At 40.4% G+C, this 27,682-nt stretch overlaps 2 protein-coding genes across 2 annotated transcripts in view; both read left to right on the top strand.

Moving 5' to 3' along the window:
- LOC109415204 (thioester-containing protein 1 allele R1-like) overlaps positions 1-17,039 on the top strand; it is a 31,100-nt gene extending 14,061 nt beyond the window's left edge. The window contains exons 8-13 of the mRNA XM_062859326.1: positions 3,618-3,657; positions 4,116-4,529; positions 10,102-10,395; positions 10,452-11,710; positions 11,770-11,923; positions 11,985-17,039. Of these exons, the coding sequence (XP_062715310.1) occupies positions 3,618-3,657; positions 4,116-4,529; positions 10,102-10,395; positions 10,452-11,710; positions 11,770-11,923; positions 11,985-12,031 (2,208 nt within the window). The 3' untranslated portion in view covers positions 12,032-17,039. The remainder of the gene's footprint in view (positions 1-3,617; positions 3,658-4,115; positions 4,530-10,101; positions 10,396-10,451; positions 11,711-11,769; positions 11,924-11,984) is intronic.
- LOC109416019 (thioester-containing protein 1 allele R1-like) lies at positions 16,741-24,542 on the top strand. The gene is made up of 13 exons (XM_062857425.1): positions 16,741-16,894; positions 16,968-17,683; positions 18,241-18,580; positions 18,648-18,913; positions 18,974-19,068; positions 19,122-19,371; positions 19,431-19,643; positions 19,709-19,748; positions 20,957-21,370; positions 21,580-21,877; positions 21,976-23,185; positions 23,245-23,398; positions 23,468-24,542. Exons 2-13 carry the CDS (start codon positions 17,390-17,392, stop codon positions 23,521-23,523), a joined length of 3,630 nt encoding a protein of 1,209 aa, XP_062713409.1. The 5' UTR covers positions 16,741-16,894; positions 16,968-17,389; the 3' UTR covers positions 23,524-24,542.
- Positions 24,543-27,682: the final 3,140 nt, after the last annotated feature.

The raw sequence follows: 27,682 nt of genomic DNA, 5'->3' as shown, positions 1-27,682 counted from the left end.
ACATTATATTTTAAAAGTATTAATTAATCCTTTAGCAGTCACGCTGTTGTATTTTGTACAATATGTTAAAAAAGCTCGCCTGATCTACATAAATCAACGTAGTGCTGGAAGCGTTGACCAATTTCTGGAAGAATAAGGGTTTTTATTAAGTCGTGCATCATTTTGTTCTAATTTTTTGTTGTCAATCTCTACAAAACATTCATAAGAAATTATAGCTGAACTCTTTCGAGGACTACCCTAGAATTTCCTGGTTTCTGTATGAGTTTTTTTTAAATTATCTTCCAATACAATTCGCTGAAGGAAATCCTCCAGAAATTCTTGAAATAATTCAAAAAAATCATCAAGTAATCTTGGAAAAGTTCTTGGGTACATCCCTCAAAAGATAATGGAAGGATGTCTGAAATTTCCGAAGGAACTCCTTAATGGATTTTTAAAGAGAACCTGAGAGGAATTTCTGAAGAAATAATTTGAGGAATTCTTCGAGAAACTCCTGGAAGACTTCCTGGATAAATCCCTGAAGAAATACCTGGATGAGTCCCTGGAACAATTCCCACAGGAATGCCTGTAGAATCCCTTGAGGAATTCTTGGAGGAAGTATACGTGGGTTAATTAGAAATATATTAAGAAATCTCATGAGGAAATACTGGAAGAAATCCTTGATAAATTTCAGGAGGTATCCTTGGAGGAAATGCTGGAGAAATTCCTGGAGGAACTCTGGGAAGAATGCCTAGAAAAATAACAAAAGAAATTTTTTGAAGAAATCTTAGTGAAATTTCAGAAGGAATCCTTGAGGAATTCTTGAAGAAATCCCTGATTTAATTTCTGGAGAAATCCGTGAAGCAATTCCTGGGAAAATCTCTAAAGAGAATCCTGGAGGAATGCCTGGAGAAACTTCTGAACTTCTGGCCTAATTCCTGGGAGAATTCTTGGATAAGACCTAACAGGAATTCCTGGTGAAGTTCTTGGAGAGACTTCTTGGATGGATTCTTGGAGAAATCCCAGAAAAATTCTTGGAAGAATTCTTGTAAAAATCTCCAGAGAAATTCTGGGAGTAATTGCTGGAGAAATTTCTGGGAAAAAAAATCCCTTGAGAAATTCTAGGAATATTTCCTGGAAAACCCGATGGAGGAATTTCTGGAGGATTCTCTGGAGGAATCTCTGGGGTATCCCTGGAGAAATTCGTGGGGAAATCCCTGGAGGAACCCCTGAAGCAATTCCTGGACGAACCTCTGGGGGAATTCCTGGAAAATTTTTGAAAGTATTCCTGGAGATTTTCCAGGAAGGATATCTCAAAAAATCCCTAGAGGATTTTCGGAAGAAATTCCTGGAGGAATTGCTGACACCATTTCTGAAGGATGCCCTGGAGCAATTCCTGGAGATACTCCTGAGGTAAATCCATTGAGAAATTCCTGGAGGAATTCCTGGAGAAATCCTCAAGGGAATTCCTGAACAAATCCCTGGAGGAATCCTTGAAGATATTTGTGGAGGGATTTCTGAGAATATCCCTGGATAAATTCGTGGAGAAATCCCTGGAGGAACCCCTGAAGCAATTCGTGGATGAATCTCTGAAGGAATTCCTGGAGGAATTCCTGAAAAAAATCTGAAAGTATTCCTGGAGAATTTCCTCAAAGGATCTCTGAAAAAAATCCCTAGAGGATTTTCTGCAGAAATCCTCGAAGGAATCCCTGAAGAAATCCATGGGAGAACCTTTGAAGAAATTTATGGGGTAATCTGGGGGAATCCCAAAAAAAAAATCAGAAGAAATTCCTGGAAAAATATCTTAAGAAATTCGTAGAGGATTCCCAAGAAGTACCCTTGGAGGAACTTCTGGAGGATTTTTCCTGGAGGAATCTTCAAAGGATTTCATGGAGGAATCCATAGAAAAATCCCTGAAGAATTTCATGGAGAAATCCATGGAGAAATTCCTAGAGCAATTGCTGATGGAATCTTTGGAGAAATTCTGGGAGAAAGGCCAGGAGGAATCGCTGACATAATTTCTGAAGGATGTCTTGAGAAATTCCTGGAAGAATTCCTTGAGGAATTCCTGAAGCAATTCCTGGGGTAATTCCAGGAGGAATTCCTGGAAGAGTTCCTGGAGAAATACTTGAGAATTTTTGAAAAAAATCCCAGAATATATTCTGGAAAAAAAATCTGGAGAAATTGCTGACATCATTTCTGAAGGATGTTCAGGAGCAATTCCTGGATCAATTCCTAGAGAAATTGCTGGAGGAATTCCTGAAGAAATTCATGGAGTATTTCCTGGAGAAATCCTGTATAAAATCCTGGAGGAATGCTTGGAGCAATTCCTGGAGGTTTTCCTTTGGGAATTGCTGAAGGAATCTTTGGAGGAATTCTTGAAATTACTGGATGAATTTCTTGGGGAGTCTCTAGAAGAACTCTCGGTGAAGTTTCTGAAAAAAATCCCTGAGAAATTCATGGAGGAATTTCTTGAAAAAAAAATCTGGAGAAATTCATGGAGAAATCCTCGATGGGATGTCTGAAGGAATCCCTGGGTGAATCCGTGAAGAAATTCGTGGAAAAATCCCAGAAAAAAAATCCTGAAGCAGTAACTGCAGGGATTTTAAGCGGAATTCCAAGAGGAATCCATGCCGAAATTCCTGGAGGAAAATCTGGGAGAGTTCTTGGAGGAATTCTTGAAAAAAATATTGAAGGCAATTATAGAGAAAATCCTGGAAGAATTTCTGGATGATGAAAATTCTGGAAGAATACTGGATGATTTGCTGATACTATTTATGATGTAATTCCTTGATTAATTTCTGGAGGATTCCCAGAATAAATTCTTGGAGGGGACCCTGGATAAATTCCTGGATAAAACCCTGGAAGAATGTGTGCATGGATTTCTGAAGAAATTCCAGGATGAATTCCTGAAGCAATCCCAGGAGAAACTCCCGGAAGAACTCCTGGGGAGTTCCTGGAGGAAATTCAGGAGGAGTCCCTGAATAAATTCCTCGAGAAATCTCTGCAGGAATCCAAGGAGGAGTCCTTGGAAGAATGTCTGGAAAATTTCCTGGAAGAATGTCTAGGAGAATTCCTGGTGGAATTCTTGGAGGATTTAAAATAAATAAAATAAAATGTGTAGAGCTTCAAAATCAACCCAATTTTCATCGTTTTTTGTAACTTTTCTACACATCGTAAAACCATTCTTAAAAAAGTTCATAAAAGCTTGAAATCTGAAGGATTTGTTGATATGCTCAACTCAAAATCGACATAATAATCACTTAAACCCCTTTGAATCTGGGCCCCATTCGCATAAAATGAAAAAAATATCCTTAGCCAAACAAGTTACTGAAATAAACTTTTATGAACTTGACAGTTATGACAAAGTTCCGAGTAGCATATTAAGCAGCTTTCAGGCTGCTTAGGAGGCTAACAATGAGCCTTGCCCGAACGTGTGTGCAAAGTTCCAGAAAGGCTCATTGTTAGTTTCTTAAGCAGCCAGAAAGTTCCTTTCGGAACTTTATCTGAACTTCGCGGAACTTGAAAGTTCATTTCGTTATGGGGAGTGGAAGTTTAGTTTACTTGGGGATAGCATTACAATTTATAATATTCATCATAGGTTTAATTTTTCAATACTGATTTATTCTTTTTTCCTACAGTCTTTTGGTCTGTTCATGAGAACTGATTTCAAAATTCACGGTAAGTATTATCAGATTCTTTAGAGAGTAAACAACGTGCAGCCGTTGTAGAGTTTCCAAAAGGAGACTTGATACAAAAGTGTTCGCGATCTGTTGTTTCCGAAAAGAAGAGCCACGTCTGAGAAAGCACCATACGTTGCAAAAAAAAAAAAAAACATGATCGATTTTCCAGCAGCGGCATGATGGTAATTCTTTTCCAGGAACGATAAACTGCGTGAAGTTTTGGTAACAGATTCTAGGGTGACGATGGGTATTATCGGCAGGTTTGTTCTCTTCGTCATGGGGGGTTTTTGTGGGCCGATTTGCCTGAAATTTTGGCATATAACTCAGCTTGTTTGGGAAGGATTTGAGGCCAATTCTGAGACCTACAGGTTAAAAACTCCCTATGACGAAGAGAACAAAACTTCCGAGAATACGTAAGTTCCCCTATGTAGTTTATTATTTCACTTATCATTCAAGATCAATCAAGCCGCACAAAGCGTTCTACTCACCAGACAAGACGTCAACCGCGTGTGAAACCCACATCATTCGCAATCGGTTATGCTGAATCGTGGCTGTGGAAGAATTACACAATGAACAATCAGAAGATGCTGACCATATCTGACGTGGTGCCTAAGACACTCACTTCCTGGCTTGTGTCGGGCTTTGCCCTGAGCCCTACTCGAGGCTTGGGACTGATAAAGGCGCCAGTGAAACTAACTGTATCCAAGCCATTCTACATTATTTCCAACCTTCCGTACTCGATCAAACGTTTTGAAGTTGTCCGGATACAGACGACCTTGTTCAACTTTTTGACCGATTTGTTGCCGACAAACGTCACCTTATACAACCTGTGTGGCGAGTTTGAATTTGTAGATCGGACATCATATGACGGTAAGTAGGATTCCAAGATACCTTTTTAAGTTGAGTAAATTCAATAAGGTTGTATACAAGGTTGCAACCATTCATTTGCGAAAATTTACATTCATTTGCTATTATCTCAGTTCAGAAGCATGCTATCGAAAAACAATGTATGGATGAATTGAACCTTGTAGTTTTATCTGAAAGTTCGCCGAATAGCATTAGGGTCGCACACGCATACCAAAGTCGTGAGTAATCTGTGAAGGCAACTTTCCACAGCGTGAATGAAATTTATATTCACCGCGTGAAGAGTTGCCTTCACAGCTCTCTCACGACTTTGGTATGCGTGTGCGACCCTAATGCTATTCGGCGAAATTTCAGATAAAACTACAAGGTTCAATTCATCCATACATTGTTTTTCGATAGCATGCTTCTAAACTGAGATAATAGCAAATGAATGTAAATTTTTGAAAATGAATGGTTGCAACCTTGGTTGTATAGACCAACATGCATACATGCATGATTTTTTTCTTACATCACATTTAAGGGCCTTCTTAACCGCATCTAGTGGTTCCATTGTTTGACCGTCATCCATTACGGTAATCCTGATCCTGAGTGCTCCTTCACTGCTACCATTCAACAGATCCATTCCATCTGGCTGCCACCAAATGTTTTGTCTTTCATCTAATTTTCTTCCCAGTCATCGCCCATGGTGGGCACTGGCGCAGTATTGTGCCGGGTGCCGCGCACCATTGACAGTTACATAAAACCTCCGCATGTTGTTCCTGTCCATACTTTCCTGCGTTCCGTTTTAGCAATCACACTCTCTTCGTGTTGTCGTTTTTTTTTTTTGTAGCGGTGGATTCTTTGCTTCTTCTCTCCTACCTGTACCGCTTCCTGTTGCATCCGGTACCAGCCACTAGCATTCAACTTCTAGTGGCATTTTTTTCGTTAGTTACTCGTTGACGAACCAACTATTACGTGGGCGTCGCTGAGCGGTACCTATCATCTCTTGCGCTGATGTTGTCACTGCTAAACCCCCATAAACTGTTGACATCTCCAGCTACGTTGGGCCTATCCACTCGTCCAGTTTCTGATGGTACTGTGCAGCAACCCCTTCGGCTGACTAGCGTTGAATATTAAAACGCATCGTACTGTTGTTTCTGGACCTCATGACGCTGGATAATCGCGCTCTGATTTTTGCAACTTTAAAATAATGATCCGAGTCAACACTGAAAAAAGGGACATGGTAATTTTGACTGTATCGAGGGTCAACCTAACACATCTTTACTACTTGATTTTGGTAGACCATACTTCGTGCTTGAAACTACCATTGGAGGGGTTTGGTTTACTATGCCTCGTTTTGTTTATGTTTTGATGTTGTTTTCAACCATATTCTTTAGTGTATTTTACCATGCGTAACTACAAGCAACATAGTACGTACAACCATAAAAATAGAGTTTTTACTATGCGCATGGTTGAATAATGGCAGCGGTAATTTCGGGTTTGTTTATTTTCAATTTTTAAAAGAAAAAAAGCTAATAAAAATTGAAGTTATATTTTATTCAATTTAAATACAAAAAATACGGAAAAAAAACCATGCTGCTTCCTAGCTGTTGTTGCCAGTACTGCCACAAATGATTCATCCGTCTTGCCCTTCGCCGTAATTTCATAATTTTATCAAATTTGCTCCCAAGTAGAAGTCATTGCTGATGGTGTGGCGATTTTTTACTTAGGCACAGACGATGTCACAGAAGCAGCAACATGCAGAATTGGCAGCTCAGAGCGCTATGCTAGTGCTGCCCGTAGAGAAATCCAATAATGTTGATGTGATTGCTGCTGATACGGAAGATCTGTAAGAATAGTTCCAGCGATTCAGACTGTAATGTCACAGACAAACAGACGTAACACTCTTCAAAACGGCTTGGCACATGCATTTAACGATCAATTCAAATTTCATTTGATTTGCGCGATCGTTCCACCAGATGCGCTAGTGATCGATCGCTTTGACGTTTGCCAGTGTACACGTTGTTGAATGATGCAAACGAAAATTGCAGGCAATTTGTGTAGTAGTGTGCGTGTCAGCAAAACGTTAATTCGAAATCCATCATGGCCGACAGTGTCGCGCGCGGTTCTACCAACAGGTGGCAGTGTGCTCATAAAAATGACACCGGGCAAACTTGTTGATCAAGTTCCTCTAAGAGTTACGTCTGTTTGTCTGTGGTAATGTCATCAACCAATCTACCTCAATTGCCCAAACTCATCTCTTGAAGTTTTATAAGGATATCGCAGCCAAATCCACAACTCGGTACATCCAGCACCGATTCTTTCTCCTCCACAATTTCTCGCATAATTCCACTAGTTTCTTCTGCTGCAGTCCCCATTTCCCGATTTCAATATAAGGACAGCTATTCCGTGCAGTTCTGTAAGAATGAAGTTAATAATCAATTATTTATTAATCTATATATATAAAAATGCAGTGGCATACGTGGGACCGCGCATAACTTGCGAACGGGTGGTCCGATTTGGGTCGTCTAAGTTTTGTTCTGTTAGTTTTCACCCAAGGAAGGTTTATGAGGCCTAAAACATGGGAAAATTGAGAGTTTTTGAAAATCGGGTTTTCATACATTTTGAACGGGGACTTGGGCGCTTGGCTAGGGGCATGAAACGTCAAAAACGCAGTAGGCAAGACAAAGTTTGCCGGGTACAGCTAGTAAACTATAAATAAATATGATTTATACTTATCTGCTGGATCAATATAAAACACAGTCAAAAATGAAAAAAGAGGCGGCCATGTTACGTTTCTCTAAGAATGCTGCCTGTTCGAGTCAACTACAAATTGTAGTCGTGAAACATAGTCATGGTAATTTTAACTATGAAATTAGCACCCAAATCAACCAAAGTAAATGGTAATGGTTACTATTAGGAGATCTGTCAAAGCATAGTTATTATGATCAAATTTGGGTAAAATTAACACAAACTTTTGTCAAGATTACCATTTTTTTACCCTCCGCTGACCTCCACGCCAAAAAACTCGCGTGGAGCTTCCTGGTTGTGGACACACCTAACAAAGTACGAACAAAAACAACGCGGATACTAGGAAGCTAAGAATTAAAAAAAACTAATGTGAAATCCCAGTGGAGCCTTTGCTCATTTGAAGGGATTCAAAATCAATAATAGGGTAAGAAATCAAACTTTGAACTAGGCAAATTGTAATCTTAATTTGAACCATTTCGAAATTCATTAAAACGACGTACTTTTTAGGCAAATATTGCACCGAAAAAGATGTTGAACAGCTTTCCGTAATATAACCTGATAACATGTACTTTAAAAGCATTAAAAAAGCGTTTTCTTCATGGAAAACAGGAAATTGAAAAATCATTGTGATTTCACCCATTTCCCCCCAGAGAAAGCACATTTTCAGTGCATTCGTACAGCTCATGCATTGTATCACACGCAATATGTGAACACGTCAAATGAAAGCTTATTTACCGTAGAATCGACCAACCGAATAATATTCCGTATTATTTGTCATAAAATTATCAAATTTAAGTAATTCTTACTTGGAGAATGTTATCTTAAGTTGAACCATTCATCAACTGCAGGAAAACTTGACTCGATCGACAATAGACATTTTCAATTCATGCTGCCTCTTCTCATCACTTAAAAAGAGAGATGAAATTACAGGAATATGGTCACTCATGTCACTGAAAATAGTGTGGTTTTTTAATCTTGCAGCTAAATCCATAGGGCAAATGAAATGATCCGGAATTCATTGCGTTCCAATACCAGGTCGAAAGAAACTTTCTCTGCCGATCTGCGTCATTTGTATTTCCGATGACTATTTTCATATCTTGTTTTGGGTACTCTTTGTAGGCCTTATCAATGCTCTCATCCTTCATGTCATCGGGTTTATCGTTCGTTGGCGCATAGATGCTGATTAGGCTGCAGTTGAAGAATATGCCCCACATCCTCAACACACAGATTCGATCGCCACGGAAGCCAAATCCACGTTCTGTCTTACCGCCGCTGTAGTGGATGTGGTACTTGAATGAAGTGTTGACGATGGGATCCACCTCTCAGAATTCGCGTTCTCCGGTTTTGGGCCAGCGTATCTCCATTCCAATCGTTGTCCTTAATTCGTTGTCGGGTCTGTTGCCGTTGAATCAATCCGTTTGCTCTACTATAGCTTATCTTGGTGTTTGGAGGTATTTCAGCAGACTACCTTACCGAGGCTGGGCTGCCTACATCGCGTTGAAACGGTTGCCTCCTTAGGTATAGCAGACGCGATACAGCATTAAATGCTGTGGATGAAATTTTCATACTCAGTCGCTGGAAGTCAAATTCGTATCGTACTTACCTTACCTTACCGATCAGTCTAAGGCCGGGGTGGCCTCTGCTGTACACAGTAGCCGTCTCCATTCCACTCGGTCCATGGCTGTTTGTCTCCAGTTCCGCACTCTGCGTAGGGTCCGCAGATCGTCCTCCACTTGGTCGACCCACCTAGCTCGCTGCGCTCCACGTCTTCTTGTACCGGTCGGATGGCTCTCGAGAACCATTTTAGTCGGGTTGCTATCCGACATCCTGATGACGTGACCCGCCCACCGTAGCCTCCCGATTTTCGCGGTATGGACGATGGTTGGTTCTCCCAGCAGCTGATGCAGCTCGTGGTTCATTCGCCTTCTCCAAGTCCCGTCTTCCATCTGCACTCCGCCGTATGTGCCTGCCATATGCGTATACGCAACACCTTCCGTTCGAAAACTCCAAGGGCGCGTTGGTCCTCTGCACGTAGGGTCCATGTTTCGTGCCCATAGAGGACGACCGGTCTAATCAGCGTTTTGTAGATGGTTAACTTCGCGTTACGGCGAACTTTATTCGACCGTAGAGTTCTGCGGAGTCCAAAGTAAGCACGATTTCCTGCCACAATGCGCCTCTGTATTTCTCTGCCCAAGTAACACACTTGTCACGGAAGAGTTACAGCGGCGCAGGTTTTTGTTGAGCAAAAGTCACTATGACTTACTTCTAGCAAGTAAGTATTTATTTGTTAGAAGTGCGTCGTAGTGACTTCTGCGCAACAAAAACCTGCGCCGCCGTGACATTTCCCTGACAAGTGTGTTACTTGGGTGCTGGTGTCGTTGTCGGCGGTCACCAGTTAGCCCAAGTACACGAATTCGTCGATATAAATTCGGGGTGGCGGGCGCGCTGATTCCTCCCTGGAGCCCTTTGCCATCATGTACTTTGTCTTCGACACATTAATGACTAATCCGATTCGCCTGGCATCACTCTTTAGTCGGATGTACGTTTCCGCCATCGTCTCAAATTTACGAGCAATAATATCAATATCATCAGCGAAACCAAGCAGCTGAACGGATTTCGTGAAAAAAATCGTATCGTTTGATATGCTATTGTTCAGTTTTTGCGTTTTCGTGTACTTGATAAACACTTATTAGGTAAAATTGACTTCAGAAAATGTGGACAGTTTTAGGCTATCTGTTAACAATTAGGCTAACAATTTCCCGAAACAATACACTGTCATTGCAACCTCTTAAATTTCGACCCAGTTACAGCGCCGTAATGACTGAAAAAGCAACTTTTATTGTTTCAGGAATACTTGGCAAACAAGCAATTGTGGTGCCGTACGGTCAACCAACATCAGCTTCGTTTCTGATTAAAGCCAAAAAGCTGGGAGACATCACAGTAAAGATCAAAGCCGAAAGCACTTTGAGAACTGATAAATTGAAACACAAACTTCGTGTGACACCGGAGAGCCTATTACATTTAAACTCGGAAACAGTATTCATTGACCTTGAATCGCATGGAACGCAAAATTTCAACATGCGTATCAACATTCCGAAGCGTGCGGATCGAGGATCGGTCAACATTCAAGCAATAATAGATCGTAAGTATTTCTCTGCAATCAAGTATTCGGTGAAGAATTAAGCAATATTGCTTTAGCTGTTTCAGCTTCGTTCATGACAACTATTGCTCAGAATTTGAGCCATTTATTCGCAATCCCAACTGGAACCGCTAGTTCAAGTCTACAGGCAATAATTCCCAACGTAGTTCTACTAGATTGCATCAAGGAGACAAACCTAAAGGATCCCCTCGTAGAACAAGGAGCCGTAAACTATCTATCCACTGGATACATAAATCTACTGAAGTACAGACATTCTAACGGGGCATTTGGCCAATGGGATCCCCCACAGAAGAAATCAAGCATTTTCCTAACGGCACTTGTTGCCAATGCTTTTGCTACTGCAGCCAATCATATTGAAATCGACAAAACCATAGTCACAAAAGCTTTTTCATGGATAAAAGAAAAACAGAAACAAAACGGATGCTTCGAAGAAGTTGGAGAAATTATCTACGAACCCATGCAGGATAGTTCATCGTCCTTTGCCCTCACGGCGTTCGTAGTTGCTGCCATCCAGGAGAATAATGTAACCGCTATCCAATTTGGTGAACTCATGGAGAAAGCTACGAACTGTTTGGCTGAAAACTTTCATTCACTCACAAACGCGTACGACATAGCATTGGCCACTTATGCTCTATCTTTGACGGGACATGCTAAACGGCAGGACTATTTGCATAAACTGATCGGAAAATTCCACGAAGCTCGTACTGGACGATCCTGGGCCGAAGATTTAAAGGTAGAAATTACCGGATACGTTCTGTTGTCTTTGCTAGCACAGAATATGCACCAGAAAGCTATTCCCATCATGGAGTGGTTGAACGCACAACGATACGCTACTGCAGCATTTTCCGGCATTCCCAGTTCTTTTGTAACACTTAAAGCGCTTGGAAAAATAGCTGTGTATCTACATAAGAGAGAAACAAATTACACGGTTCACATAAGAAGTAATGTTATGCATAGGGTATTGACAGTCGATAATTCAAACTCTCAAAGCCTTATCGCAATTGATTTTCCTAATAACACACACACGCTTGAATTTGAAATCGAAGGTATTGGCTTTGGTTTCCTCCAAGTGGATTATACATATAAATTGGGCATCCAAAGAAAAAGAGCTTCTTTTCACCTCGATGTGATCGTTATGGATACCAGTACTTACAAGATTCAAAACCTGCAAGTGTGCTTGAGCTACGCACCGATGTACCCTAATGAAACTTCTGGAGTTGTCCTGGTGGAGGTTTACCTTGCGGATGGATTCGTAGTGTACGAGAACGCGCTCAAAGATCATTATCGTCATATAATAGTAAGTATTTTGTTTAGTCTCCCTTTTATTGTAAACTACATGCTACAATATATTCGTAGAAAACCGAACGTGTCTTCAACAACACTGCCCTGTTTGTGTACTACGATGAAGTGAGTACAGAACAAGAGTGCTTCGAAGTTACGGCACACCGGAAGTATCAGACCGCATTGCACCGACCGTCCTACGTAGTAGTGTATGACACCAATGATTTGGGTGGGATTGCGTCAACACGATAAGGGCTCGGATATTAATTAAAATTGTATTACTGTTGCAGATAAGCACGCAATAACATCGTACGAAGACGTGGCCCGAGAAGGATGACTACACATCGATCAACTGTCATGACCCAGCTTACAAATTTGATTGTTTCAACATTATTGTTATAGTTTGCGTAAATCCTAATTTGATATATAACTTTAATGAAATTATAATAATGTAATAATAGGTACTTCAATATGGAAGACAAATAATTAAAAAGAACTGCACTAGCAGCAAAAATTAGTTAGATTCCTAAAAACTTCGGTAAGTAGATCCATTCTTCAAATGTTTTCCAGAATTGTTATACCTACCTATGTTTTGTGGATATGCGTAGTAGCGTGGTTCAAAAAATCGTTTTTGCTCCACACCGCTTTTTCGATTCGTAACCAGATTCTCAGACTTCTCCCAAAAATTGAGCTGATTTGGTTGAAAATTGAGAGTGCACAAGCCCTTCAAAGTTTGTATGGGAATTACTATGGGAAAAGGACGTTTTTCATTTAATTGACCGTAGCATTTCTCCAGGTACCTTAGAGTGTTAGTTGACCCTTGGTAGTCCTAGGCTACTCAATCACCTACAACTTTGCCGAAGACAACATTGAAATCGGACGTCTCATTAATTAATTATCGATTTTCATCCAACTGGCGAAACATTAACAGTGATCGTTCAACTTCCCAGCAGGCAACATTGCTGCTCAAGGCGCCAAAGATAGCACACATAAATCATGGCTACTATGTTTCAAGGCGAATTGCAGTGATGCCCATCCAATAATGTAACCATCATATTCAAAGATTTTCATTCTGGACAAAAATTAATAAATAATTAATGAGGCGTCCGATTTCAATGTTGTCTTCGGCAAAGTTGTAGGTGATAGAGTAGCCTAGGACTACCAAGGGTCAACTAACACTCTAAGGTACCTGGAGAAATGCTACGGTCAATTAAATGAAAAACGTCCTTTTCCCACAGTAATTCCCATACAAACTTTGAAGGGCTTGTGCACTCTCAATTTTCGACCAAATCAGCTCAATTTTTGGGAGAAGGCTAAGAATCTGATTACGAATCGAATAAACGGTGTGGAGCAAGAACGATTTTTTGAACCACGCAAGAGATGGGCAAAACAGTTTTTTCAAGGGAACCATTCTCAATTGAACAGTTCCTTAGAAAGAACTAGTTCTTTTGAACCGTTCTTTCGTTCAGCAGTTTTTATGGTTGTATTGTGAACCGAAATTTGACTATTGTACGTTGCCGTGTTATTTACGTGATATGTGACCAGCAGCAGTCAAAGCAAATCCAACTTGGCAAAAATGTATAGGATTTGCCATACTGAGTATATTAACACATTATTTATCAACTGCCGTTTTTCGACTGGCTGCATATTTTATTGGACCACTATTTTGCAAAATGAAAAACTGAATGAACAATTTTGTAGTTCATTCATTTTCTCGTTTTTTTAGAGAACGGTGAACTACCGTTCTTTTAAAATAAACGACCGTTCAGTCATTATTTCCTTAGAACTAGTTCTTCGGAACTGATAAGCATAAGCATGAGCATTAGTGACCGTACACTTTTTAGTTGCTAATCCGTGATTGACCTGAGCAAGCGAAACTGCACAGAAAACCAATAGGCTTGGGGCTAGGGATTCACACACCATCCTCAATGTACACTAGCCTGGTACACGGTTTATATGGGAAAATACAAAAAAATGGAAAAACTCAAGTTCTTGTATATTTTTTGAGTTCCACTTTGGTCCCATATCAACTGTGCAAAATTTCAGATCAATAGGAGAAATTATATTTTAGCGCCCGCCATTTCTAGTTTTTCATACGATTTACTATGGGAAAATTTTACTCCTGCAAAGAAAAATCGCTAGGAGTCACCCCTTGATCCCTAAAAATATGTCGACAAATGATTTTTGTAGAATACTTTACTAGGAATCAGACCTCCGAAGACAGCAAATCGATGCGACGTTCGTGGAAAAAGTTATTAGGCCTCACCCGATCGATAATTCCTTACATGTTAAACAGCGTTTGCATGCCATTCGGTTTTCAATCAATAACTTTTTCCACATGCCTCAGATCGCTTTGCGGTCTTTGGAGGGTTGGTTCCTCGTAAAATTTCCAACAGAAATCATTCATCGATTCATTTTCAGGGGTTAAGGGGCAACCTGTGGCGATTTTTCTTTGAAAAAGTGATTTTTCCCATTTTAAATCGTATGAAAACTTAAAATGGCTGGCGCTAAAATATAGTTTCTCCGATCGATCTGAAATTTTGCACAGTTGATATGGGACCAAAATGTCTTTTTGTGTCCCACGCTAATGTACACGTTTGAGAGCTCGAACGTTATTGGGTCAATAACGGCGCCAGCCACGTCCTTACGGTCAACCGGGGAAATGAAGAAATTAGAATTGGATAGGCAGTCAGGTACCTGAAACTTTTGCCAGGCTTGGTAAGGTGGTATGAACTACCAATTAAACCGATCTGTTTAAAAGCGCAGGTCGCACGAGAGAAGTTTCACGCATTATTCGTTCAATACATGGCCTACTTGCCTAATTTCACCTTCTATAAAATTTTCACACTTGTTCGCTACCTAGCGAATTCTATCATATCTATCATTTCATTATCCACTTTGATTTCTACTCCCTTGTAACCGTGTGTTACAAGTTTTTAAGATTTTTAATATGTGCTATATGTTGATTTTTGATACTTTCACGTTCCTTAGGTTATTAGGTGTTGGGTTAGTAGGGTTAATTAAATTAAAATGTATAAAAATTGTATGTTTGTTAGTAGGGTTAGCTAGATTTAAATTCAAATGATGTAAAACATTACAACGGTACATAGTGGGTACAAGGAGCAGACATGTTGGAATACACATAGTGGGTACAACATGATAAGGCGGGCGTAGATCCTATACAAAAGGGGTGGTGGAACAATAACTGTCTCCATAGAGAAGGGATTGTAAGGATTAAGGTGTAAAAAGAATCCGCCATCCCTCATTAAGTATCTGGCGTTCGAGTGCTTCGGATCGATAAGAAATTCTTATAAAGTGTCCTAGTTGCAATAGAAGTGAGTGGCTTGAACGATTTGGGAGAAGATAAGAAGTTCATTCAGGTATGCTTCTACTAATATAGTGGTTTTAAAACTAACTTAAACCTACGTTAAAGTTAGTGACTAGATTGTGTAGTACGGTTTGTAAAAATATCCTCCGCATTGCCCTCACAGGACCTTTTGTGGTACCTTAAGGTACACCACCGCCATTTTGTACGCCAACCTATAGGGTTGGTGAAGCACACGACTCGGCCTAGTGGTCCCTTGTTGGCCACTACGCCTAACCGTAAACGAGTAAACCCGCTCTGGTCTTGCGAGGCCATAATAGTTAAGGAGTGATTCCTCGGGACCCCTAAGGGTGCCCTAACCGTAAAAGAGGACCTCTCTCGGCAGAGTCTCTCCGGCCTTGTCCTGGGCTCTGTCGATGTCCGTCAAGGAGGGAAGACGCCAGCGAGACACGTAGATCGCACCTTTCCGTCAAGCCGATCTACTATAGATCCAGCAGCCAATTTCCGACCACCATTCCACCACCCAAGCCGTAAATCCGCCGGCGGACAGGCCGTCCAGCCCGCAGCAGCATCGGCGAGCGCTCGTCCACCGACCAAGACTTCAGACAGTGCACCACCAACAGTAGCAGTACCGGTACGTCCCCCAAAACCCTGATAAAACCACCCACTCTACACCATAAATCACAATAGCTTTCAATAAATTCAACCCACACCATTCTAAGATTTTCAATAAAGCCAATAGTTCATTCATAGTTCAACATTTTCAATTCCCATAGCCTAAGTAAGGTGACAGTGTCTGCACGTTGGTCGCGGAGCCCCTCCGATTGCCCAGTAGTAAGCCGGCCTTGAGACCCAGTTCTAAGGGTCCCTTGCTACTGCAGTTTTACCGCGAGTTTTGCCCGGGTAACACCCTTATACTATGAGTAGAAAGAGACCGATATAGCCACAAAATCATCAAATTATTAATAGAATACGGTCGACAAATCAGAATATGCTCTTAGTTATATTATTAGTTGCATATGAATCATAATAGGTATGATCGTCTGACTGATGGAGAGCAAAGCAAGCATGTAGAGACAGAGAGTGTGAGAGTATAATAGAGAGCTTCTCAGTACTTTTTGAAAGCTTCCGCTCTCTGTGAAGCGAGAGTATTGGGGAGAGTGTTATTCGTTATGCTTTCGGTTCACAGTAATCACAGTGCGTTGATAAAGAGAGTGCTCTTAGTCTCTGCGTGCATCAGACGGATGTCTGGTTCTACCTATGTTCTATGCTTCACCTTCATATTATGTTGTGTCGATTGGGTATTGACCTATACTCTGACTTAGGTGTTTATTTCTAGGGAATCTGAAATGTGATTTTGGGTAGGACTGTCATTGTCGCGTTGATATTGATAGGCCCACAGTGAGAGTGACAGTGGCATCGATAGTCAACTGTCGGAACTGATAATACGCAGCTCTGTAATGACCCCTACAAATAATTACGTAAATTATGGACGCGACCTAACCTTTGAGTAATTCAAGAAGCTTTTCAAACCGTAACGCTTTGAAATAATCATTACGGACATTCTCTAAAGCACAGATAACCACAGTCAAAACCGAAAAACTGCAGCAATGCTTTCGCATGCTTGGATGACCCTGCTTTACTGATATGTGAAGAGAATTTTGTTGAGATTGCGTGGGAATCACACGGACTGATAGCACTGAGTATGTCAAAAAAAGTCCACATTTGACTTTTTCTCTCAGTGTTCTGGCTGATCTCCATACGTTTGGTTTTGCGAATGTAGAGAAGTGCCAATCGTTGCAGTACAATAACTATGAACACGCTGATCGTTCTAGTGTGTAGTGTTCTTGCTATAGCAAATTGCCTGGATGCCAGGTAGGTGTTGACAGTAGGATACGTCACAATCCGTCGTCGATCTAGTAGCAATGCTTGTTTCTCTGTATTTCAGTGTGATCACCTTTGGGCCGAAATACATCCGGCCTAAACAACCCTATATTGTGGCCATGGCCAATCCACATAGGTCAGATGTGAGCGTCAATCTCACCTTAACTTGTGACGGTGGAAGTTTTTCTCTGTTTGGTAAAACTCTCAAGAGACAGAGTGTGGAGCGTTACTCTTTAATGGTTCCAGATGTATATAACATTGAAAGTGAATGTTCCTTTTTGGCCGTCAACGATGGCGGAAAGATAAGTGTGTATCAAGAAGTCGAGCTAAGTATTGCACGAAAGACACTATCGATATTTATCCTTACTGACCCTACGTCTCCACTAGACAGAAATGTCTTGCCATTTTGCTGCCAGAAAGAGAAAACGTAACAGAAATGATCAACACCGCTGCTTTCCATGAAAACAGCGAGAGATCATTTCTGTCATGACACATCTGTCCAGAAAAATGGCAAGACATTTCTGTCTAGTGGAGACGTCGGGTGACAAACCCATCTATCAGCCGGGTGAAATAGTAAGATTTCGGGTGGTCGTACTCGACATGGCGACGATGCCCGTTAATCATATCGACAGTATCCAGATCGTTTTTGAAGACAGCAATTGGCATTCCCGGAGGCAGTGGACTCGAGCTGTGCTTTACAAGGGAATTTTCGCAGCCAATTACCGGTTGTCGCCCACTCCGACTCTGGGCAGGTGGACCATTAAGGTTACAGCAATTGATGTAAGAATTAAATTATCTATTTCATAAATAACTGTATACGTATGAACTCAAGAACCTAATTTGAGTACTTTTAAACTTACTTTTGAGTTATTTTTTCGTCTTCTCTCTCATCCACTCTCTTCGTTTTTGTCTCAGTATCTCAGTGTGTTGCAATCGGGAAGTTATAGTAATAGTTTAATGTAGTAACACTTGCCAAATAGTTATTTTGTGGTCAGCCAGTAGGGTATGCATATTGAAGAGTTTTGTTAACTGCTAAATCCTCCATAATTGCGAATGGGGAACGAACAAATAATATGGCGGCTGTACCATCCATCTTCCGATTACCAGTCGCTGACGAGGGGCACACACACAAAAGCTAAGTGAAATTCAGGATTTTTTTTGCCTCAAATCAGCGATAAAAAAATGGTGAATTCATAAGTAACGTTAAAGGAAAAATATATAGCAATACTGGTTTCGCTTACGTGGCTGCAACCCAATAGAATTTACAAAAAATAAGAACACAATATCGACTAACCCAGTATTTTAAAAACAAACTAACATAAAGTTACTCTCTTTAGGGTGTCATTCGCAACGAGAAGTTCCAGCAGTTCGAGGTTCGAGAATACGATTCGCCCAAGTTTGCCGTCAAAGTAGTACCTTCGCGCATTCTGCTGATATCCGACAAAGAAATCAGTTTGAACGTCGAATCACATTACACATTCGGAGGTCCAGTCCGGGGAGAAATTTTTGTACAACTGTTCACCGATGATGATTTACAAGTAGCCACTCACAGCAATAGAAGAAGTTTTAATGGTACCGGTAGTTTTCCGTTCATGCTGGACGAGGAACTCTACGTTCCGGATGGCGAGGATTATGTCATGGTACGAGCCAACGTAACGCTGTCGGAAAAGGTTTTCAGTAAGTGAAATGAGTTATTGGTTTTCTTCGGAGATTTATTTAATACAGTTCTGAGTAATTCCGACAGATTTTACGTTGACCGTTACCAAAGAAATTCCTGTATTTATGTGCCCGTATCAAATTGAACTTACAAGTGCTGTGAAATACTATCGGCCTGGGGTACCATATCACTGCAGGTTATCTGTCAAAGATCACTATGGAGTTTCAGTAAAACACAAGCCCATAACAGTCAAAACCGATACAGGTGTGGAACGATCAGTAACGCTTGACGACCAAGGAGTAACATCTTCAGACCTCCCCATGCCAGATGAAGCTGACTTTGTAGAGATATCGGTGAGTATTCTTTGAGCTGTAGTCGGTGCATAAATATACTAATTATTTCTTTTGTCTTAGGTAAGCTTAGAAAACCGGGTATGCAAAAATATCCATACGATAGAAGGCCTTGAATTTACGTCATCCCAATACCTGCAAATTTCTTCGCTCAAAAGGTTTCCATTGAACTACCCGAAGCTACGAAATAGTATTAATTCGATTTTTTTAGAAATTTGAAGGACCCAACTGTGTCCTTCATCGTCAGATCGAATGTGGAGTTATCTCATTTATACTACTTTGTAACAAGCCGAGGAAACATTTTGCTGGCCAAACATGAGCGTTGTTATAGGAAAAGGTCACATATGATTAACTTTGAACTCACCGTAGATATGACGGTACAGTCTAAACTGTTTGTCTACACACTTAATTCCGGTCACTTTATTATGGATCATTGTGAACTGAACTATTTTGCAAATGAAGTGAGTCGGGTTCGACATGTAGTTAAATCCAGAAGAAAATATAATGTCCTAAATTATAGGTGGAGGTCTCACCAGAAGAATACATATTTCAACCAAATCAAGACGTTGAACTAAATGTCAAAGCGGAGAAAGATTCGTATGTAGCTTTTCAGGCAATCGACCAAGGAGCTTTCCTGGAATACGATGGATTTGGATTAAAGAAGGCGCATGTTCTTGAGGATCTAGATGAGTACACCCATGGTGGCATTGACTACGAATTTGACCCTGTCGGTGTAAGATTTTATAATGGACAAACAGATATTTGTTTTTCAGAAAACTAAATACTTTTTCTCAACAGTCTTATGGTCTCTTTTCGAGAACTGATTTCGATACCCGCGGTGAGTATTGTCAGATTCATTTTAGAATAAGCAACGAGTAGCCATTTCTTTGATAATATTTTTTTTTATTCTTCAACCACTTAACATAATTTTACAGCGCTTCTGTCCACTAGGGCACTGCGTGAGCGATTCCAATTGGCAGTTGTACTTACACTTTTCTACAGCGCCTAAATGTATTCTATTCTAATTCTACTATATCGAACTGGTTGCCTTTGCACTGCTGCCACTTTCTACCCTGTCCATGGTAGAATTATGAGCACGAGGATGTTGATGTGTGACTCTTGTTCCTGTTTCCAGTCCGATTGGGGGTTCATTATGAGTTGCTGTCAGCCGATATCCAAGTTTCCGGGTCCGTTAGAGCATATGGACCTTGACGAGAATTTGCAAGTGCCCGGGCTGGGATCGAACCCATGATCATCCACTTATGAAGTGAACGTGTAGCCACTACGCTACGGGCCCCAGCCTTTGATAATATTGATAATACTTATTTTTGTGAGCATCAAAAAAGCGCCAAATTATTGAAAACATGTTTTGTAGGAAAAGACGCCATATGCATCTATCTTCGTAAGGCTGGTTCCTAGTCTCATTGTACTTTTTGTGTTATACTTCTTTGTTTTCGTTGTTTGTTTATTTGGATTCACTTGTTGAACCAACCCTCAATTCACACCTCACAAAAGCTCTGTGGCACTTCAAAGTTGGATTTCACTGCTACAGAATGCAGCAAAAGCTGTTCAATTAACAAAATAAATCACTTTTTTCCAGCCGGTAAAATGTAAACAATCTCAGTAAGCAACAGTTTTTCTTCGCCTAGGGAGGATGCAAGCTAAAGTGTGCGTGGATTTTCTGCACACTAAACATCGTATTTCACAACCACAGAGAATGATTTCTTCGTTGCACTGTGGTGGCGTATTATGATTTGGTGGGCAAAACTTTTATTTGAACTGTTTTGGTCGTCATTCTAAAGCTACATCCACTTCATTTTAAAATGCTTTCTTCTCAGTCACTTTTTGAACCCATGTTTTGTTTTGGATTGCGAAGAATTTGATCGACTTTTCGAATAAACAGCTATGGTCAATCATAACTTCTGACCAACTGTATTGTAGTTTTCCTTGAGCGGAAACCGTAGCTGTTCTTGTTCAGAAACGATATAATGCGATCAATTTCAGTAATAGATTTTAGGCAATGTATCATTTCACTTTTTCTTTTAGATGAATCAAGGCGCACCATGTGGTCTACTCATCATACAAGACGTCAACCGAGGGTTAAACCTATATTATTCGCAACCGGTTATGCTGAATCGTGGTTTTGGAAAAACTACACAATGGACAATAAGAAGGAGTTGGCCATGTCTGACGTGTTCCCTAAGACAATCACTTCCTGGTATGTGACTGGGTTCGCTCTGAGCCCTTCTCGTGGCATAGGACTGATAAATGCACCGGTGAAGCTGACTGTCTCCAGGCAATTCTTCATTATTGCCAACTTTCCGTACTCGATCAAACGTTTCAAAGTTGTCCGGATACAAGTGACCTTGTTCAACTTTTTGACCAGCTCGTTGCCGACAAACGTGACTTTATACAACCAGTATGACGAGTTTGAGCTCGTGGATCGGACACCGGATGGCAGTAAGTGAGATTCCAAGATACATTTTTCAGTCGAGTAGATTCGCATCTGACTAACTACGAGGTAGTGCATTTGTAGGAACCATTCCAACTGCACAAGTGTAGTCAGACAATTGGTCTAATAATTCCTTGAAGAAGTATCATTGCAACCTATTGACTTTCGACCTAGCTAAACCGTCGAAATGGCTGAAAAGGAACTTTTATTGTTTCAGGAATACTTGGCAAACAAGCAATTGTGGTGCCGTACGATCAACCAACATCCGTTTCGTTTCTGATTAAAGCCAAAAAACTAGGAGACATCACAATAAAGATTGAAGCCGTGAATCATTTGAGAATTGATGAACTAGAGCACATACTTCGTGTAATACCAGAGAATCATCTGCGTTTTAAGTCGGAAAAAGTATTCATCAACCTTACTTCGCATGGAAAGCAAAAGTTTTACTTGCCTCTCGACATTCCGAAGTATGCGGATCAAGAATCGGTCAACATTCAAGCATTAATAGATCGTAGGTATTCATCTGCAATTCAGTATTCAGTGTTGAATTAAGCAATATTGTTTTAGCAATTTCAACTTCGCTCATCACATTCGTTGCTCAGACTTAGAACAGATCGCATGCAATCCAAACTGGAACCGCCAGTTCAAATCTACTGACCATTATTCCCAACCTAGTTCTACTGGATTACATCAAAGAGGCAAACAAAAAGGAACCTGCCGTAGAACAAGAAGCAATTAATCATCTATCCACTGGATACACAAAACAACTGAAGTTCAGACATTCTAACGGAGCATTTGGCCAATGGGATCCACCACAGAAGAAATCAAGCATCTTCTTGACGACGCTAGTTGCCAATGCTCTCGCCACTGCAGCCAAACATATTAGTATAAACCAAACTATTGTCACAAAAGCATTTTCATGGATAAAAGAAAAACAGAAACAAAACGGATGCTTCGAAGAAGTTGGAGAAATTATCTACGATCCAATCCAGAATAACTCATCTAACTTTGCCCTCACGGCGTTCGTAGTTGCGGCTATCCAGGAGAATAATGTAACCGCTATCCAATTTGGTGATCTCGTGGAGAAAGCAACGAACTGTTTGGCTGAAAACTTTCAATCACTCACAAACACATATGACATAGCATTGGCCACTTATGCTCTATCTTTGACGGGGCATTCTAAACGACAGGACTATTTAAATAAACTGATCGTAGAATATCACAAAGATCATACTGGACGCTGCTGGGACGGAGAGTTACAAGTGGAAATAAGAGGATACGTCCTTTTGTCTCACCTAGCACAGCATATGTACCAGGAAGCTATTCCCATCATGGAGTGGTTGAAGGAACGATACTCTACTGGAGCATTTACCGGCGTTCCCAGCTCTTTTGTGGCACTGAAAGCACATGGAAAAATGGCTGTATATCTACGAACAAGAGAAACAGATATCGCGATTCGTATGAAACTTGGTCGTATGCATATGGTATCGATAGTCTATGATTCAAACTCTCTAAATCCTTTGGTTCTTGATATTCCTAATAACATTCGCACTCTTGAATTTGAAATCGAAGGTATTGGCTTTGGTTTCACCCGATTGGATTATAAATACGAAATAAACATTCAAAAACTAAAGGCTTCATTTACACTGGATGTAATCGTTCTCGATACTAACAGTATCAATATTCAAAACCTGCGAGTGTGCGTGAGTGATCTACTTATTGAATCTTATGAAACTTCTGGAGTTGTCCGGGTGGAGGTGTACCTTCCGAGCGGATTCGAAGTAAACGAGAACGCACACATCGATCGTGATCGTCGTGTTAAAGTACGTTCATTTATTAGCCTTTATGTGGATGTAAACTACATACTGCAATTTATCCGTAGAAAACCGAACGAGTCTTCAACAACACCGCCCTGTTTGTGTACTACGATGAAGTCAGCGCAAATCAAGAGTGCTTCGAAGTTACTGCACACCGGAAGTATCAAACCGTATTACACAGACCGTCCTACGTAGTAGCGCATGACACCACTAATTTGTGTAAGATTGCGTCAAAGGTTACGTTAAGGGTTCGGATATTAATTGAAATTGTATCACTATTTGTTGCAGATAACCCCGCAATAACATCGTATGAAGTCGAGGTCCAAGAAATCGATGAATTGTGAGCTATTGTTGGTAAGCTTACAAATTTGAATGTTTCAACATTATTGTTCAAATTTGCTCACAGCTTTATTTGATAAATAACTGGAACGAAACTGTAATAATGTATGATTCAATAAACAAGAGATGTAATTGAATAGCACTACGAGCGAAGATTATTTTGATTCCCAACAACATAGAACACAATTGTTGTAACTTACACTTTCCTTTGGATTGTTAGGGTAATTGTTCCCTTCGTTGCGGTAGTACCGTGATTTCGGGTGAAATTGATCACTTTTCACAGTTTTTGGCTTCTAATCTTTGAATAGTTGTCGATATGGCCAAACTCAATGCTTTAAAACAAGTACGACCACGGGTTTCATCATTCAACGAGGTTGAAAGTTTTCCTGCAAATCATTTTATTGCAATAAATATCATTTGAAATAAAAAATCAGAAATTTTAGTTTCGGGGTGAAATTGATCAGTCAGTGAAATGTTTTTGTTAGTGCAGGAAACAAATTTTCCATCTGAATTATTCTCCCCAGAGTGCGAAAAGCTTTGTAAAACTTATACAAGTTTAGTAAATTCTTAATTATTTTAATTTAAAGTTTAATAAATCTAACGAAAACGCCTAAAAGTATGCAATTTCCATACTACACAAGTCATAACTTTAGAAAAAGTCCAATTTTATGTATAAATATCAATATTTATAGAACTTTTGATGACGAAATCGGGTTTAGCGAACACTTGGCAGCTATAAACATGCATTTGAATATTTATTCCACGTGCGATACAGCTACGATAACAAAAGTTTGAAAGTGTCTTTGAAAATCGCCAAATACGCAGTTTCGGAAAATATTAAATTTAATACAGAAATATGTGACTAATTATCTGTAAAACATGTAAACTCATCATTCAATAACCCTTGAGCCAGATGATGGCCATTTTCAACAAATTGTTTTAAGTTCAAAGCTTTATTTTTGACAAACAAAAATTGCCCTCACGTTGATCAATTTCACCCCACTGATCAATTTCTCCCGAAATCACGGTACCTATTGTTGCGGTAGTGGTATTTGAGCACTTTTTCGACTGAAATGTTAAAAACCCGATTTAATCCACCTATGGTGAACAGAACCCTTCTTACACTTATTAACATTATACAACAATACAATATTTGTATTTAACATATTTATTTTGTGTAATTGACCAAAAGTTCTAGAAAATATTGTGGATTTCGCATCTAGTGGATTGGTTTCCAAAATACCATCATGGACCATGGACTAAACTACCAGAAATGCCTGACACTTCCTAGAATCTTGTATAGAATGTTTAAAAAATAGCTTAAATATTCTGGAATATTGTATCTTTTGTTAACTGCCAAAAGATCTTGAATCGATTAACAAATGGGTAAGAAAATCAGCGAGATACACTTTGTCTAATATCTCTTAGTTAGTCGATTAAATAAGCTCCGAAGAACTTGGTATTCATGGTTATGGTGTAGAAAGGACAAAAATGATATATCTACTAAGTTAATCAGTTTTGGCATCCCACAATATATAAATTCGAAGCTTTCATTTAACATATTGTTAGTTTTCATAGAATTCCTGTGTATTTGTAATTAGTTATTTATAATTTTATTGAAAACAATAACCTGCTAGTATACACTTTGTATGAGGTCAGCATTATTTATTGAAAAATAATTTCCCATAGATTGGTCAAAAACTAATGCAAGATAACAAGTGAATATAATAATAAAAAAAGAATTTATTGAAATACTCTTCGTAAGATATCTCAGCAATCAAATGTCGAATCGAAATACAATTTCAGGGCCTTTTACAAGGATATTGTAGCTTTAATTTGGTGCTTAGAAAACCCAAATCGGTTGACAGACGGCTGAGATATTTATTATGGTACCCTTGGCCAAAAATCTCTCAAAAAGTTAACCTGTATTACTCCCAAGTACTCTTTGAAAGATATCTCGGTAAGCAAATTCCAATCCTAATGAAATTGTATAGGGTTCTACTAGAATGTTGTAGCTTTCATTTGGTGCCAGAAGAACCAAAATCGGTTGACAGACGGCTGAGATATTTATAGTGATACACTTGGTCAAAGGTTTAGTTGTATAAATCCTAAGTACTCTTCGAAAGATATCTCTGTAACCAAATATCCAACCGAAATAAAATTTCTGGGCGATCTACTAGGATGCTGTAGCTTTCATTTGGTGCCAAGAGAACCTTAATCGATTTACAAACAGCCGAAATATTTATTATGATACACTTGGTCAAAAATCTTAAAAAGTTTAGATGTATGACTCATAAGTACACTTCGAGAGATATCTCGGTAACCAAACGTCCAATCGAAAAAAATTCAATAGCGTTCTACTAGGATGTAGTAGCTTTCATTTGCTTCCAAGAAAACTCAAATCGGTTGACAGACGGCTGAGAAACATGCGTGACTTTTTTTGTAACGCACATACACACACACACACATACACACATACACACACATACACACACACACACACACACACACACACACACACACACATACACACACACACACACACACACACACACACACACACGCACACACACGCACAAACACACACACACACACACACACACACACACACACACACACACACACACACACACACACACACACACACACACACACACACACACACACACACACACACACACACACACACACACACACACACATACAGACATTTGCTCAGTTCGTCGAGCTGAGTTCATTGGTATATGAGACTCGGCCCTCCGGGCCTCGGATCGGAAGTCGGGTTTTCGAGCGATGTTTATACCCTTCTTATGGGTGTAAGAAGGGTAAAAAGGAAAGAAAACAAGGGAAAAAAGTTGCCAAAAGGCATTATTATTAGATGGTTTCCTCTACTTGGTCGACCCACCTAGCTCGCTGCACTCCACGTCTTCTTGTACCGGTCGGATGACTCTCGAGAACCATTTTAGTCGGGTTGCTAACCGACATCCTGATGACGTTATCCGCCCACCGTAGCCTCCCGATTTTCGCGGTATGGACGATGGTTGGTTCTCTCAGCAGCTGATGCAGCTCGTTATTCATTCGCCTTCTCCAAGTCCCGTCTTCCATCTGCACTCCGCCGTAGATGGTGCACAACACCTTCCGTTCGAAAACTCCAAGGGCGCGTCGGTCCTCTCCACGTAGGGTCCATGTTTCGTGCCCATAGAGGACGACCGGTCTAATCAGCGTTTTGTAGATGGTTGACTTCGTGTTATGGCGTACTTTATTCGATCGTAGAGTTCTGCGGAGTCCAAAGTAAGAACGATTTCCTGCCACAATGCGCCTCTGAATTTCTCTGCTGGTGTCGTTGTCGGCGGGTCACCAGTGAGCCCAAGTACACGAATTCTTCAACCGCCTCGATTTCATCACCGTCGATATAAATTCGGGGTGGTGGGCGCGGTGATTCCTCCCTGGAGCCCTTTGCCATCATGTACTTTGTCTTCGACACATTAATGACTAATCCGATTCGTCTGGCTTCACTCTTTAGTCGGATGTACGTTTCCGCCATAGTCTCAAATTTACGATCAATAATATCAATATCATCGGCGAAACCAAGCAGCTGAACGGACTTCGTGAAAATCGTCCCACTCGTGTTTATCCCCGCTCTTCTTATTACACCCTCCAAAGCAATGTTGAACAGCAAGCACGAAAGACCATCACCTTGCCGTAACCCTCTGCGAGATTCGAAGGGACTCGAGAGTGTCCCTGATACTCGAACTACGCACATCACTCGATCCATCGTCGCCTTGATCAACCGTATCAGTTTATCCGGGAATCCGTATTCGTGCATAATCTGCCATAGCTGTTCTCGATCGATTGTATCATACGCCGATTTGAAATCGATGAACAAGTGATGTGTGGGCACGTTGTATTTGCGGCATTTCTGCAACACCTGGCGGATGGCGAACATCTGGTCCGTTGTAGCGCGTTCACCCATGAATCCAGCCTGATATTGCCCCACGAACTCTTGTAACCGTTCACTAATTTTCTCTAGAGATTTATTAATACTCGGCGGCTTACGCGCCACTCTCAAAGAGAGACCACCGGTCGTGTTTGATTTGCCCGACTTTTGCAAGAGACTAGTATCTCAGAGGATTTTGTAACGGTTTACGGAAAATCGGCAGAACT

Source organism: Aedes albopictus, chromosome 3, assembly GCF_035046485.1.
Source record: "Aedes albopictus strain Foshan chromosome 3, AalbF5, whole genome shotgun sequence".
In the NCBI taxonomy this organism is placed as follows: Eukaryota; Metazoa; Arthropoda; class Insecta; order Diptera; family Culicidae; genus Aedes; species Aedes albopictus.
Note: the sequence above shows the minus strand (reverse complement) of the source record. Positions and strands in the feature narration are given on the sequence as shown.